Source organism: Henckelia pumila, unplaced genomic scaffold (assembly GCF_033568475.1).
Source record: "Henckelia pumila isolate YLH828 unplaced genomic scaffold, ASM3356847v2 CTG_461:::fragment_3, whole genome shotgun sequence".
Taxonomy (NCBI): Eukaryota; Viridiplantae; Streptophyta; class Magnoliopsida; order Lamiales; family Gesneriaceae; genus Henckelia; species Henckelia pumila.
The window spans coordinates 7499338-7513286 of NW_027331831.1; the positions used below are offsets into that span (position 1 = coordinate 7499338).

General features: G+C 38.6%; 1 protein-coding gene and 1 non-coding gene across 2 annotated transcripts; one reads left to right on the forward strand and one right to left on the reverse strand.

Moving 5' to 3' along the window:
• The first annotated feature begins 281 nt into the window (after window positions 1-281).
• On the forward strand, window positions 282-898 carry LOC140871954 (uncharacterized). Its single transcript, XM_073274694.1, has 2 exons — window positions 282-482; window positions 524-898. The coding sequence occupies exons 1-2, from the start codon at window positions 282-284 to the stop codon at window positions 896-898; spliced, it is 576 nt and encodes a 191-aa protein (XP_073130795.1).
• An 11887-nt stretch (window positions 899-12785) lies between these two features.
• On the reverse strand, window positions 12786-12890 carry LOC140872378 (small nucleolar RNA R71). Its single transcript, XR_012147798.1, has one exon. It is a non-coding gene; the product is annotated as a small nucleolar RNA R71 (small nucleolar RNA).
• Window positions 12891-13949: the final 1059 nt, after the last annotated feature.

Genomic DNA, 13949 nt, shown 5'->3' on the forward strand with positions numbered 1-13949 from the left:
TCCAGGATATTGTTCGACTTGACGGAGTGCCTGTGAGCATTTTCAGCGATCGAAACCCGAGGTTTACTTCTAGATTCTTGGGGAGTTTGCAGCGCACTATGGGTACTACTCTTAGTATGAGTACTGCTTATCACCCTGAGACTGACGGGCAGTCGGAGTGCACTATTCGTACTCTTGAGGATATGCTTAGAGCATGTTCTATAGATTTTGGTCCGACTTGGCAAGATCAGTTGTCATTGATTGAGTTCGTGTACAACAACAGTTATCATCACAGTATTGATATGACACCTTTTGAGGCGTTTTATGTGCGACGATGTCGAACTCTAATGTTCTGGGAAGAAGTTGAGAAGGGACATGTGGAGGGACAAGAATTAGTCCAACATGCTTCTGATATCATTGGACAGATTAAGAAGCGGATTAAGACTACACAGGATCGACAGGCTAGCTATGCTAATGTCAAACGAATACCTTTGCAGTTTGAGGTAGGCGAGAAGATTTTCTTGACAGTTTTTCCATTTCGCAGGATTCTGAGATTTGGTCTCAAGGAAAGCTATTTTCTAGAATCATTGGTCCGTTCGAAATTTTGGAAAGCGTTGGAGATTTGGCTTACAGATTGGCTTTGCTGCCGTACTTGTCTAATATCCACGATGTGTTCCATGTATCACTGTTACGACGGTATGTAGCAGATGAGTCACATATCTTGCAGCCGTCTAAGGTCCAGTTAGATACAGATTTGACATATGTGGAGAGACTTTTGCGAATTTTGGATCAGAAGGTGAAGATGTTGCGTACTAAAGTTATTCCTCTTGTTCTATTTCAGTGGCAGAACCAAGGCACTGAAGAATCCATTTGGAAACTTGAGAGTCGTATACGTGCAGATTATCCAGAGTTGTTCTGATTGTTTTGTATTGCAAATGTATCTAGTAAAATATCTAGTTTGAATAAAGGATGTTATTCAGTATCTTGTTTTGAGTACTTAAGATGTAATTTCGGGATGAAATATCTTAAGTAGGGGGATAATGTAGTAGTCCGATTCAATTTTACAATATTAATTGGCTTATTATGACTAAGAAATGGATTAAGGGATTAAATTGGATTTAATTAAAGAAAATTAGAAATTGAATCGGAAGAGATCGGAGTGTCCGAACTGGGTTCGGAACGTCCAATCTAGTTAGGCCATGCATTCCTGAGGTATCAAATTTTGATCGACATGTGGCAGAGATCGGAGCGTCCGATCAGGAGATCGAACCGTACGATGAGGTGGCACAACAAGTGTCAATGAGATCATGACACGTGGCTGGGGCAAGCAGATCAGAGCGTCCGATCGTTGCCTATAAATAGGCCATCCGAGATTCACATTTTCACATCAATTTCACACTTTTACTCTCGGTTCTTGGATGTTTTAGGGGCTTCCTAGCCTTAGTTATCGAGGGGCGGGGCCTTGACAAGGCGTCCAGAGGAGTAGTGGCCATGTTCTGGGGCCATCATATTCAAAAGATTGACGACGGACGGAGGTATTCCTATGTTCCCTATAAATAGTTAGAGACTATAAAATAGCTTAGTTAAGACTTTTAGAATAATATTATGATACAAGAGTATTTTTCATTGTAGTGCGGACTATAGGCTTGGACATAGAATTAGTGTAGCTTGCCTAGTAGAATTAAGGTACGAAAGTACTGTTCGAGATACCCTGACTGAGTATGCATGTATTATGTGTTCCATTGTTTATATGACATGATTTATCTGCATATATTATGACATGTTATTATGTTGCATTTCATGAGCATCTTGAGCTATATCCTTGGAATATCCGGAATTAGGTTATTGACCCTATCTTGTTAGTGGATGGTTGGACATGATGATCAGTGTCAGGTCATGGGTATTTGGTTGGACACATAGACTCATGTAAGGACACCGACATTATTTCCACTGTCGGGTATGTGAGCCACCACCTGGGATAACGGCGCAGAGTTTTACATTACCCAAGGCCCATGTTTGATCTCGATATTTATGACCTCGTGTCTTGGTAACCCGTACACTTGCATACATGCACATATAATATTTTATACTCATACTCTCGTACTTAGCGTTTTATGCTCACGTCCTCGTACAAATTTTTGGACACCCTATTCCACAGGGCAGGTCTCAGACTTGATGGATCATGATGCTCTGGGAGACCGTAGTTGCAGGATGACAACAGTGGTGGACTTAGGTTCCAGTGGGGTTTTCAGTGTTGTGTTTTGATACAATGATTTTGATTTGGTTGTATAACTTTAGTATTTACAAATTCCTTTCCTTGGGATTGTATTTGGTTATGTTTTCCGCTGTTTAATTCTGATATCTGTTTATTTAAGTTATAATGCCTGCTTAAGTTCTTGATTAGTAGGTGATCACGGTGCGGGTCACTATAACAAAAAAGGTCGTCCATCCGAGGTTCTCGACGATATTCACGAACTGTCGTTGATGACTTCTAGGAGATAGTCAAGAACCAACGATCGACTTTTGAAATTTTTTATTTTTCTTTTCTATACTTTTCCGGATCTGAAAATTTCTGAAAAGTTTATACACGATTAGTTTTAAAGGAAACGATATAATAAAAGTAATTATAAAACAAATAGAATGCTGGAGATTTATGAATCAAAGAACAACATAGCTCTAATACCATTGTCAGCTTTCTTTGGAACCCGAATAAAAAACGCAATGGAAATTCAAAAAAAATTTCGACCTATCGTTCCCGAAGACAATGGTGGATTTACTTTGAATCATAACATGCATAAAATACTTTAGATGCACAAATAGACATTATGAAACGAACTTGGTTGTAGATGGATACTCCTGTCTTGTCCCACTTTGACCCGAATTTGGACTTTTCTGCAACCATCAAAAATTTGGTCCACCATCAAATGGATCTACCACGGATAATGGGCACTAGACATCTATTCTAATTCTACGAACAAGAAATCTAATTCCGTAAGAAAACCATCGTCGAAACGGTACATAGATTATATTATGAACAAAAAATAAATTCTCAATTTCTTGGAGAAGGCACTCGAGATTTTCTTTCGTAAAGCGAATCCCCATTTTTGAAATTCTCATTCTAGTTTTCGAAAATTGCATTGATTAAAAATATTTGATTTCAAAATAATCAAACATATTTTTACATTTTTATTATTCATATATGCTTATGTAGATACTCCTAAGATAAGAAAATAAAATCCTTCCATTTCCTTTTCTTTATCTTGTTTGTTATGGTATATTTGTTAAAATTTTATTTAATTTAATACTATCTAAATAGTATTTCAGTTACACAATTAATTAAAATACTTATCGCAAAATATTTCATAACTCTCATATTGTAGTTAAGAAAAAATAAATCAAATGTATTTTCCCAACAAAAATTTCGTGCTAGTTACTACAATACTCATGTCAATGTTTTCAATTTTCAGACCTTCTAAATATGGAAACATTTCAAAAATAGAAATTTAATTCGAATTTTTTGCCAATTTAAAATTAGCCCATAATCAATATTGTAATCTTAATTACTAATATAATCATATTGAATTTATAACTCTTAAATTAAACTCATTGAATTTAATTATCTTTTTCGGGTATATTACAATTAGTATTTGTGTTCCTCAATAGTTCAGATGTATGCTAGTAATGAGATCACAAATAATTACTTTAGATTAAAAACATTTAATTTTTTGTGGAGATACCTTAATTGTTCGTATCAATTAATTAAACTATATCAATTAACGATGTCTGAAATCATTTCAATTTAACCCAATGAATCATGATTAGCACCTATAAACGTCGCGTCACGATCTCTTGATACAAACTGATAGTGATTACAATAACCTTCAGTTACTGTTAACATGCAATACGATCCATTCAGCTCATATGTCCCGATTGTATCTTGGAAATTAATTGGTTTGTCGAGACCCAAATTGATTTCAATAACTATGTGTATGTTTCAGCATGACATATCTCGTTGCATGTACTAGAGAAAATCTTATCTATAAAACATATATTCTATTATGGCTAGAGATTCCTTGAAATATTCTTTTGATAAAACACATTGGACGTCTACTAAAATAAGTGTGTAGCTGAATTCTAAACTACAATGCACAAACTCCTATCCTATTTACAATACACTGAACTTGCCAACTTATGATCCTCAAGGAATTGGAAAACAAGTCACAATGCAGTTCTCATCAAATAGAGCTACAATGGTGTATTGGGTTGTGAGGATTAATGGTGCACAACCATAACTATAAATTCTCTACTCGACCAATGGTAACAACTTAGAGAAATTAGAGAGGGTAGTTCGGTGTACTTATCCAATAAGCACTTATTTGAGTATACAGATGTCCCTACATCCATGCTGATGAAACATAACATCTACATAATATGAATACCAGTCTCGATCGAGCTTATCAATATACATTTCTTTGAGAGCTCATTTACCAGAAACTAATTTATAGAATACATTCACTTCTAAGATATTTGATCATTAGTTCAGAATCTATTATTTGGGATCATTCCGCACAATATCATGTTTCCCAATTAATATCTACACTGAGAAAGACAAAGCTCAGTTGATATAGTGACCCAACATTGAATCACCTACTAACTGGCAACTATGACATGCATTAAACTTAATTAAAGCATAAATACTAAACAGAGAAAAACATGCGAAAACATAACTCATAATTTACATATCAGCTTAGTACAAAAGTTTCAAGCTTATTTTCAGTAGTGATACAACCATATCTAAATAACTTAAGGTAAACATTATACAACTATATCGAATTCTGATATATAAAATATCCCCTGTAAGCTCCTGCTCCCTAGTCCTGCCTCGAACTACCGGCTACATCCATCATGCGACCTGCCCGTGGAATGGGGTGTCCAAGATAACAACTAGGACGTGAGCGCTAACGCCCAGTACATAAACATGAGTAAACATATGTATATGATGCATGCAACCGTGATGGGTCATCTGATAAGTCATGCTAAGTACATGCGCTAAATGAGTGCTGTAACCTCATAGATCAACCTCTGGGTACAACCACACTCTTCTAATACACTAGAGTAGTCAGACATACATATCCCTGCCATCGCGGTACTCTCAATGACAGACTATATAACAAGTATAGAGCTGAGCGGCTCTATAATCAGGGTATAACAAGGTATAGGTTCAACGTGTATGTGCACATGACATATGGATATAGAAAGCTGTAAAACATATATAATGCCACATAATAATTCCAAGTAAATGCAACATATAAACATGTATACTCGCTGGAAATCTCATTCAATGTGTACGTACATAACACCGAAGTCTAAACTAAGCTGAAAGAATACAACCCCTAGCTGTCCTAGGTTAAAACCCGACCCGACCTGGTCTCAAGCCCGACCCAACCTGATCAGCACCTGGTCAAGATCGACCAGACCTGGCCTCTCGGTCCGACCTCGAGCTCTTCCTTCCCGAGCTCCCGAGCTACTCTTTCCCGAACTCCCGAGCAGAAATATGAAGTGAGATGGAAGTGGTGTGATAATATCTGAACCATCAGCTCCTATTTATAGACAAAAAATCTGGGGTGTTTGGGATTCTCGAGCCAATGTCGAGACGTCTGAGCTCCTGAATTCTCTCCACGTATCAAATGCTTGAGCTGAGTTATTACCATTTTTGACACCTCATGCTTAGGCGCCAGCTGTCACTCATGAAAGCGTCCACACACCTGCCTGCCTGTCCTTGAGGGTTCGGCTTCTCTAATAGCAGTTCGGGATTCCCTAGCAGCAGGTCAGGATTCCCTAGCAGCTTTTCAAACTTCCTTATTAACAAAATTCCCTAGCAGCAGAATTCTCTAGCTAAAGAATCCCTAGCCGTATAATCCCTAGCAGCAGATTCCCTAGCTAAAGAATCCCTAGCCGTATAATCCCTAGCAGCAGATTCCCTAGCTGCTCATGTTTCCCTAGCTACTCGAATTTCCCTAGCTGCTATATTCCCTAGCTTCTCAGTTTCCCTAGCTGCTCATGTTCCCTAGCTGCAGTTCAGCAACTCAACAGTTCAGCAGTTCAGCAACTCAACAGTTCAGCAGTTTAGACAACGACCCAGATAGCATCACACTGACGTGAAGTCATAGGCAAATGGGTGACAAAATCCATAGTCACATGATCCTATTTCCATTCGGGAATCTCAAGATTCTGCAGTAATCCACCTTGTCGTCGGTGTTCAGTCTTGACCTGTTGACAAACGAGACATCGAGAAACAAATTGATACACACTCCGCTTCATCCCCTTCTACCAGAATCTAGTTCGCAAGTCCTTATACATTTTCATACTTCCAGGATGAACTGATAATCGAATCTTTTGAGCTTGAGAAAGAATATCGTTCCTGAGCTCCGCATCATAAGGTACAACCACTCGATTCGATAAGCACAATAAACCATCTGCCTGATAATGGAATCCAGATGTATTAACTCCATTGGCTAGATGTACCAAACGCCGAGTCTTAACATCAGATATCTGAGCTTCTCTGATCCAAGAGTACAATGTTGACTCAGATAAAATAGTATACAAACGAATCTCATTTCTTCCTTTCTTGTGCTTGAGTGTAAAACTTGTTATGGATTATGCCGGAGTGATCATGACGATAATATAATGCGGAATAAAATAATCAATAAGGGCACCAAAGATTTACGTGGTTCACCCAATATAGGCTAAGTCCACGGAGCTGCTGCAAATATTTATAACCGGAGAAATATTACAAGTGTATACAAAACACTATATCTCTCACACGATCCCAACACCCGAGTATTACCGAGAAAAATATTTCTCTAACTCACACAAGAGAACACTCAAGAAAACCCAAGAAACTCTTTTTTCTTAACTCTCTTTTCTTTTGCTCTCTCGCTCTGGGAGATATAAAACTGAAGAAATGGAGCTCTATTTATAGAGCTCCCGGTACGCGTGAATTTAATTCACGCGTCCTCACCAGCCATCTGCAGTCCACCATCCAACTAGCATTAAATATGTTTCCCGACAAACCATTTAATGTTGACCTAACATTTCTCCCACTTGAAGACTTGATCTCAATCATGGCTTCACACAGTCAATACAACAGCTCATGCCTTCTTTATTTATGCTTGTAGTCCAACTGAAGTCGAGCACAACTTCAGTTTGTCAGTGGTCACCACATTCGTAAAAATATCAGCAGAATTTTTACTTTCAGGAATCTTCTCAATCTTCAAGACTCCATTCACCCGATCTCTAAGGATCCCGATTCCAAGGATTTGTTTTGCAGCACCCAAATCCTTCATAGCAAATTCTATATTTAGTTTATCAATCTCCTTCAGACAAACTCCTGCTATCAACATATCATCTACATATACCAGTAGCATGATATAAGAACCATCAAGCTTCACATAACACCAGTGATCAGCATGATACCTGGGGAAACCATCATTATTCATTACACCATCAAACTTCTTGTACCACTGTCTTGGAGCTTGTTTGAGACCGTACAAGATTTTCTGAAGTTTGCACATCATTTTCTCTTTTCCTCGTACTTAAAATCCCTGTGATTGATTCATTTCTTCATCTAGCTCACCATGAAGAAACACAGTCTTTACATCTAACTGCTCCAGATGCAAATCTTCTTTTACCATCAATCCATGTACAGTCCTGATAGTAGTTAACTTTACCACCAGAGAGAAAATATCAGTGTAATCAATGACTTCTTTTTCACCTTTTACAACAAGAATTTCTTTGTACCGCTTGCTACCATCGTGTTCTAACCAGTACTCCCACTTTCTATGTAAAACCTTTTTACCTTCAGAAAGTTCTGACAACTCCCACATGTGATTGGATGACAGTGAATCCATCACATCTTTCATGGCTAACTCCCACTGTTTAAATGTCTCATAAACATCTGATTTATTTTTCAAAAAATAAACCCAAAATTTCATGCTCGAATCGTCAACAGTAGTGCCATAATATCTTGAGTGATCTCCAAGGAATTTCACAGGAGATGGTCCACATACGTCAGTATGTACCAGCTCCAAATCCGCCGATTTCGGTTCTCTAACCTCTTTTGAAAAGCTCACCTTTTTTTGCTTTTCAAAAAATACAGCTTCACACGGCTTGTGTTCAACGATCTTTAATACCGGTAGCTTTCCATTTGAAACAAGCATTTTCATTCCCTTCTCACTCATATCTCCAAAACTAAGCCATAGACTTGAATTAGCACCAGCATCCACAGCTGCTAATATGTCTCTGCAACTAGAAGTCATGTACAGGGTTCCAGTTTTCGTTCCTCGAGCAATAATCATGGCTCCTTTGCTCACTTTCCAAGAGCCATCACCAAAGGTCACTTTATGACCTTCGTCATCGAGCTGTCCTACTGAGATCAGATTCCGCGTCAGTCTTGGTACATGTCTGACTTTATTGATTTTCTAGACAGATCCATTTGACATTTTCAACCGGACATCTCCCATACCAACAATCTCCAAAGGTTTTCCATCAGCCAGGAAAACTTTTCCGTAATCTCCCGCAATGTAATTATCGAATACATCACGATTACCAGTGGTATGAAACGAAGCTCCCGAATCCATAACCCAAGAGTCAATAGGGCTTTCCATGGATAACACTAAAGCATCGTGTACTTCCTCAGTAACATCATTTGCATTATTCTTGGGTGATCTGCAGTCCTTTTTCATGTGACCAGTTTCACCATAGCTCCAGCACTTCAATTTCTTTTCAAAGTTATTTTTGTCTTTTCCAGTTCTTGATTTGGATCTGCCACGCCATCGGTTAGAACCTTTTTCACTGCTCCTGCCCCTACTTATGTTTTCAAGATTTAGGGCAGATCTCAATGATGTTGCTTCTCCCGAATCCCTCATGCGAACTTCTTCACCAAGGATTCGATCTCTGACATCATTGAATTGTAAATTTCCTTTTCCAGCAGAATTGCTAACCGCTGCCCGCATCGGCTCCCAAGCATTTGGTAAAGACGCCAAAAGAATAAGTGCTCGAATTTCATCATCAAATTTAATTTCAACCGATGTTAGCTGGGAAACAATCGTGTTGAATTCATTGATGTGTGCCGCCACCGAAGCACCTTCCTCCATCTTCAAGTTGAATAACTTTTTCATGAGGAACACTTTATTATTTGCTGATGGCTTCTCGTACATGTTCGATAAAATGGACATCATCTCCTCTGTGGTTTTTGCCTCCGCCACATTGTGTGCCACGTTCTTTGTTAGGGTCAATCGTATTACCCCTAACACTTGTCGGTCAAGAAGTTCCCACTCATCATCCTCCATCTTTTCTGGCTTCACCCCGGATAGAGGTTGATGTAGCTTCTTGCTATACAGATAATCTTTTATCTGTAACCGCCAGAACGTGAAATCTGTACCATCGAACTTATTGATTCCCGGTCCTGATCCGTTATTTCCGGCCATCGCTTCTACTGCCTTAATAAAATTTCAAAAAATCTTTTCTGATGTGGAAGATCAGACAAAGCTGCGACCACAGAGCATACTCAGAATTTTAAGAAATTTTTCACCAAGGCTCCCGGACACCGTAACTGCTCTGATACCAGTTGTTATGGATTATGCCGGAGTGATCATGACGATAATATAATGCGGAATAAAATAATCAATAAGGACACCAAAGATTTACGTGGTTCACCCAATATAGGCTACGTCCACGGAGCTGCTGCAAATATTTATAACCGGAGAAATATTACAAGTGTATACAAAATACTATATCTCTCACAGGATCCCAACACCCGAGTATTACCGATAAAAATATTTCTATAACTCACACAAAAGAACACTCAAGAAAACCCAAGAAACTCTTTTTTCTTAACTCTCTTTTCTTTTTCTCTCTCGCTCTGGGAGATATAAAACTGAAGAAATGGAGCTCTATTTATAGAGCTCCCGGTACGCGTGAATTTAATTCACGCGTCCTCACCAGCCATCTGCAGTCCACCATCCAACTAGCATTAAATATGTTTCCCGACAAATCATTTAATGTTGACATAACAAAACTCAGTAAACAACATTCCTAAATCATATGAGATAATTCACTAGTCTGAAGTGCAGAAAGTCTCACCTGCCGACTCAAGGCATCAACAGTAAGGTTGGCAGAACCTGGATGATACTTGATCTCGCAGTCATAATATTTCAGTAAGTCCATCCATCGTCTCTGTCGCATATTTAATTCCGCCTGAGTGAATAAATACTTCAGACTCTTGTGATCCGTAAATATCTCAAATTTCTCTTCATAAAGATAATGTCTCCAGATCTTGAGCCCAAATACAATGACGGCTAACCCGAGATCATGCACTGGATAATTATTCTCATGCGTCTTCAACTGCCTATATGCATAGGCAATAATATGTCCATGATGTGTCAAGACACATCCTAACTCCTGACCAGAGGTATCAGTATAGACAATATAACCTCCTGATCCAGGAGGTAGAGCTAGCACAGGTGCAATAGTAAGACGTCTACACAGCTCATGAAATGATTCCTCACAATCCGAGGACCATATGAAGGCAACATCTTTCCATGTAACCTGAGTCAAAGGCCTGGCCAACTGTGCAAAATTCTCGATGAACCGATGGTAATAACCCGCTAAACCCAAGAAACTTCGAATCTCAGCAACCGTCGTTGGACGAGACCAGTTCAGCACTGCCTCTATCTTACTTGGTGATAAGTGATTTTTATGCACTTAATTTATATATGATTTGAATTGGATTTTGTGATGTATTGAGTGAATATTATGCGTATTTGTTGTTGTTTTTGTTAGTTGCAAGGATTTGAAGAAAAGTAGCAAGAAGAAGCGGAAAGCCGAATTACGGGACAACAAACTTCAGAAAATTACTGGGAATGTTACAGACATCTAAATCCGATCTCCACTGTTCAAATTGAATTTTAGGATGTTTTAAAGTTTCTGCCAAAATTTCAGCTCGATCCGATGGTTATAACTTAAGTTATGATTTTTACAAATATGCTGCGCAGATGGTGAAATGGAAGAACAAGTAGCGCCCCAGCTCTAGTTTTCCAGCGCTCCAGCGCCCATAAATTCATGTCCAGAGCGCCTCAGCGCCGTATTTTTAGCGCTCCAGCGCTAGACGTTCGTCATTGAAAAATAAAATACGAAACTTGAGCACCCCAGCACCGAATTATTAGCGCTCCAGCGCTGCGCAGTCTCCAAAAATATGGAAAGTCTTTAATCGAGTTTTAAAAGGGATTTTATGAATTATTCTGGAGGATACGATGGTTTAGAGAGTTTTCAGAGCATAGAGACGACTATTGAGAGTTTTGAAGTGCACAAGAGCTCGAGAATTTGATACGAAGACGGAAGACGGCGGCATCCGGCTACGGAAAAGCTTAATTTTACTTCGTTCTAGTTTTCCTTTAAACTTTATTTTTCTAGTTTGATGGATTATTTGAAGAACAAGTTTTGTTTGATCTTTGAATTTGTTATGAACTAATTTCTTAGTCTAGAGGTAGACGGATCTTGACTGGAAACCATGATTGAGATATTTTGATTTATATATTTGAATTCTTCGCACAGTTTATTTGTGTTTTTCTGATTTTAATGCTTTCAATTTACTGGCCATAGATTGAATGATAATTGATTTAGAATCTATCACTCGAGAGAGGAGATTTTGAATACGACATAGGAAAATACATCTTTGGTGTTTATACTGTTCGAGAGGCATATAACTGCATAGAAGTTATTAGAAAAATTCTTGTGCTCTTTACCGGATTTAATAGTTAAACTTAGATAGACATATTGAGTTTGCTATTGAATACGAATTTCTGCTTGACACTCGAGAGAGGTAGTAGAAAATAATAGGAATTCTTGGCTAATAAATTAGAAGAATTGATAATTGAACAATCATTAGAAATAAATTGTGGTGGACAGTCAAGTGAAGTCGAACCTCTAACATTCATCGCTTATTGAATTTTCTCTCGTGAACTCGTGGTTATTTAGTTTTGTTTCTTGAAAATTTTAGTTTTATAAAATCAGATCAATTTCGTAGCTCTACATAGGATTAGGATTTTATTAGTTACAAATATTTGATATAATATCATTTATTCATTCTCCGTGGGATCGACTTGGACTTAATTCCTATATTATTACTTGACATCGTGCGCTTGCGAGCGAAAAACACGCAACAAGTTTTTGGCGCCGTTGCCGGGGATTGAATTTTATTTGATTTATATTAAATTGTGCTAATTAGTCTTAATTTTGATTTAGAGCATTTTATTTTATTTTGTTGGTTCTAATTTAAAAAATTTCCCTGTCTATGCAGTTTATGCGAAAAAGCCAAAGTTACGACTCACTGCTATTTGATCCGAAAATCGAGAAAACTGCTAAAGCTTTGCGAAAATCTAGAATGGAAGAGTTGCAACAAATGGTTGAAGAAAGAAAAAGAGAACGCGTTGTCAATAATGCTCCGGTGCCGATTAGAGATCACTTTCGACCAGTGATCAATGCTCATTATTTTGGGATAGCTCGGCAGAACATCACGACAAATAATTTTGAGTTGAAGCCAGCTCTGCGTACTTTTCTGGAGATTGCTGACACAGTGAAGAATCATGGTGTTACTAAGGACACCATCAGACTACGATTGTTCCCGTTCTCTCTTAGGGACAATGCTCGTAGTTGGTTGCAGTCACTACCTCTTGGGAGTATCACTACATGGGAAGACATGGCATCCAAATTTCTGGTTAAGTACTTTCCTCCTGCCAAGTCTGCCCAGCTGAAAATTGAGATCACTAGTTTCAAACAACAAGATTATGAGTTACTGTATGAAGCTTGGGAGCGGTACAGGAATTTCTTAGGAAATGCCCGAACCATAATTTTCCGGACTGGGAACAGATCGAATTATTCTACAATGGTTTGAATGGACCAACTCGTATTTCTGTGGATGCTGCAGCTGGAGGTTCAATATTTTCTAAATTTCCTGAACAGGCTTATGATATGCTTGAGCAAATGACTGTTAACAGTTATCAGTGGCCGAGTGAGAGATCTGCAATAAGGAAGCCTGCTGGAATTCATGAGGTTGATGTGTTCACTGCTTTGACTGCTCAGATGGCTACTATTTCTACACAGTTGGCTGCACTGACCAAAGTCAATCAAGTTTCTATTAAGACAGCATCGCTGGCAACTACCGTAAATTCTGCTGATGGATTTGAGAGTGTGGAGCAAGCTCAATATGTGAACAACAGAAATTACAACAACTATCGAGGTAATCCTGTACCCAATCAATATCATCCTAGTTTGCGTAATCATGAGAATTTTTTATATGCAAATAATAATAATGTGTCCTCCTCCGGGATACAATACAAATAAGGGTGAGGGTAAGCCTCCTTTGGAGGATGTTGTTAATGCTTTTGTGCAGAAATCGAGCAAGAGGATGGCGAGGACTGAGACTCGCCTTGACAGCTTAGAGACGAATGTGGCCAACATGGGTGTTGTATTGCAATCCATGGAGACTAGCATTGGGCAATTGGCGAACTCACTGAAAGATAATAACAGAGGCCAATTCCCAAGTAATACTAAGGTGAATCCCAAGGAGCAGTGTAATGCTATCATGTTGAGGAGTGGGAAACAGGTGGATAATGAAGAGGGCAAATCTGAGAGCCAGATGTCTGAAAAAGTTGCAGTTGACGAGAATAAGGTTGAGGAGAAAGAGTCTGAACCTGAGCAGAAACTGATGTACAAATCTCCTCTTCCATACCCCCAAAGGTTGAAGAAGAAGGCAGTGGATGAGCAGTTCTCAAAATTCTTGGAGATTTTCAAGAAGATACATATCAACATCCCTTTTGCTGATGCTTTGGCACAAATGCCGAATTATGCGAAGTTTATTAAAGAAGTGATGTCCAAGAAAAGGAGGCTGCAAGAGAATGAGGTGGTGAGCT

Bases quoted from the DNA above. Each gene is read 5' to 3' on its own strand.
- LOC140871954 (XM_073274694.1), top strand. From the start codon at position 282: ATGACACCTTTTGAGGCGTTTTATGTGCGACGATGTCGAACTCTAATG. The intron at 483-523 runs GTAGGCGAGAAG...TCCATTTCGCAG, and splicing joins GAATACCTTTGCAGTTTGAG to GATTCTGAGATTTGGTCTCA.